The sequence below is a fragment of the Protobothrops mucrosquamatus genome, unplaced genomic scaffold (assembly GCF_001527695.2).
Source record: "Protobothrops mucrosquamatus isolate PMUCROS unplaced genomic scaffold, P.Mucros_1.0 scaffold3522, whole genome shotgun sequence".
NCBI classification, from domain to species: domain Eukaryota; kingdom Metazoa; phylum Chordata; class Lepidosauria; order Squamata; family Viperidae; genus Protobothrops; species Protobothrops mucrosquamatus.
In genome coordinates, this window is record NW_015389491.1 from 28,831 (window position 1) to 31,407 (window position 2,577).

The 2,577-nt window shown below is 42.3% G+C and overlaps 1 protein-coding gene across 1 annotated transcript in view; it reads right to left on the reverse strand.

Moving 5' to 3' along the window:
• SEPSECS (Sep (O-phosphoserine) tRNA:Sec (selenocysteine) tRNA synthase) overlaps nt 1-1,455 on the reverse strand; it is a 21,621-nt gene extending 20,166 nt beyond the window's left edge. Inside the window, exons 1-2 of the mRNA XM_015827135.1 lie at nt 1,314-1,455; nt 107-225 (exon numbers count right to left, since the gene is read on the reverse strand). Of these exons, the coding sequence (XP_015682621.1) occupies nt 107-225; nt 1,314-1,402 (208 nt within the window). The 5' untranslated portion in view covers nt 1,403-1,455. The remainder of the gene's footprint in view (nt 1-106; nt 226-1,313) is intronic.
• Nucleotides 1,456-2,577: the final 1,122 nt, after the last annotated feature.

Below are 2,577 nucleotides of genomic sequence, written 5' to 3' on the forward strand. Positions count from 1 at the left end.
TGGGTCATGAAACGTCTGCAAGAAAACCACCCAGCTCAGAGAGCACCCAGGACCCCTCAAAAGAGGGAGATGCATTTGATGCCCAAAAACTTTGCTCCATACTTACCAGCCAGCTTTAAAACATCCAAGACCACTGAATTAGTCAGCTTGTTCAAGAGACTGGAGCCTGCCGCTTTAGGCTGGACCGCCGCTATGTCTCCTGACCTTCCAATCCCATGAATCAATCTGGAAATCAAGCAGAATATTGGTGAAAATATGAAACTGGAAAGACCTAAGGAGCAGATGAAACCTGGCCAATGAAGGAGTAGTTCCTCTTGGGTGAAATTGTAGGGAAGTACTACAATTGATTCTGGTAGAATTTTAATTATAACAATTATAATTGTTATAAATTCCTCCTTAGTTCCAGGTTGCTTCTCTCCTTGATTAGTTTCCATCTGTTGCTTCTTGTCCTGCCTTCAGGTGCTCTGGCGAACAGCTTGACTCCCTCTTCTCTGGGGCAGCCCGAGATATTGGAACACTGCTATCCTGCCACCAAAACTGGATGCAGTATTCCAAGTGTGGCCTTAGCAAGGCATTGTAAAGTGGTATTATCACGTGACGTGTTAATACTACTTTACAATGCTTTGGTAAGGCCACACCTGGAATACTGCATCCAGTTTTGGTCACCACGATGTAAAAAAGATGTTGAGACTCTAGAAAGAGTACAGAGAAGAGCAGCGAAGATGATTAGAGGACTGGAGGCTAAAACATATAAGGAACAGTTGCTGGAATTGGGTATGTCTAATTTAACGAAGAGAAGGACGAGGGGGGACACGATAGTAGTCTTCCAATATCTCAGGGGCTGCCCCAAAGAAGAGGGAGTCAAGCTATTCTCCAAAGTGCCTGAAGGCAAAGACAAGAAGCAATGGATGGAAACTAATCAAGGAGAGAAGCAACCTAGAACTAAGGAGAAACTTCCTGACAGTTAGAACAATTAACCAGTGGAAGAACCTGCCTCCAGAAGCGGTGAATGCTCCAACACTGGAGGTTTTTTAAGAAGAGACTGGACAGCCATTTGTCTGAAATGGTACAGGGTTTCTTGCTTGAGCAGGAGGGTGGACTAGATGACCTCCAAGGTTCCTTCCAACTTTATTATTATTATTATTACAATAGCACGTCAGAGACTAAGATTCATTCGAACTTCGATTGTCGCCAGCCAAAACATTTTCCCAACTGATCTGTTTTGTACCCGGAGTCCATTATATTGTATCACTGCTTTTGCTCAACAAACAAACCTTGGTCAAATCAAACCACTTGAAAAATCCCGCCTTTACCTGTAATGTCTCCGAGCCACCATTTGGGATGCAACTCTTCCTTCTCGTTCACCTACACCGCAGTTGCCCAGGAAATTATTGCTATCCATAATTGCAAGTTCGTGAAGAAAAAGTTCAATTGTGCTTTCGTCCCATCCATCTTCAGGACATTTGCCCTTCAGGAAAAAAAACCAGCACAATATAATATAAACCAAGATCCTGACAATCTCTTTCCAGGCTGCTCAATTTGGTGCTATTATTTGTTGTATCTGCCCAAACTGCCGTTGAAGTTTAGCAAACATGCTAAACTTCAACGGCTTTTGTAATGCTTTTGTAATGCAGTTATTATATGTAAATGTGTGTCATTTTATTGCAATATTTTTAAGCTTTATTCATAGGAACAAGCCTATTAAGAAGCAATAATAGTGGAGCAGGGGGTGGGATTAGAAGATCTTGGCGGTCCCTTCCAGCTCTATTATTCTGTTAAAAGTCTATATGTGTTTTAAAGACCATAGTAAAGGTTTGACTTATATAGCTAAACCAAGCTAAAATATGGAAAAAAATCTACATTTTAATGGTAGTTGGGCTTTTAAATTTAAAACAATCCTTGTTCATGGCAAAGTGCTTAAAAAGCTACCTGTTCTTTTTATCCTTTTATAACAGGGGTAGTCAACCTTGGCTCTTTTATGACTCGTGGACTTCTGGCTCAGGAATTCTGGGAGTTGAAGTCCACGAGTCATAAAAGAGCCAAGGTTGACTACCCCTGTTTTATAAGATATAGAAAAAAAAAATCGGTTTTGTTAAAGATATAATCAGATATACTGGTTGAAATAAGATGTAAAGCTAAGTTACAATTTGGTCCCTGTGAGTTATTATATCGGCTGTCGTGGCCTAGTAAATATATATTATGCCAATCCGTAAAACAACGGGCTTCATTCCTTTCAATAAAGTCAAAAGCAAGCCAGCTTACGATTTCATGGACTCAAGCCCAGCAGACTGGGTTAAATCATAGCTGGCTAGTTTTAAAGTGGGGGGCTACTTCCCCAAGGGCGTCTAGAAAACAAAAAGGTGAAAATAAAAATCTGACACCCCTAGGCTCTCCTGGTGGCCTCCCATCCAAGAACCAACCGGCCCAGACTAGGAGCTAAAGCAGAGGTGGGGGAACCGTGGCCCTCTGATGACTTGTGGACTTCAACTCCCAGAATTCCTGAGGCAGCAGGGGAGGGGGTGGGGGAACCGTGGCCCTCTGATGACTTGTGGACTTCAACTCCCAGAATTCCTGAGG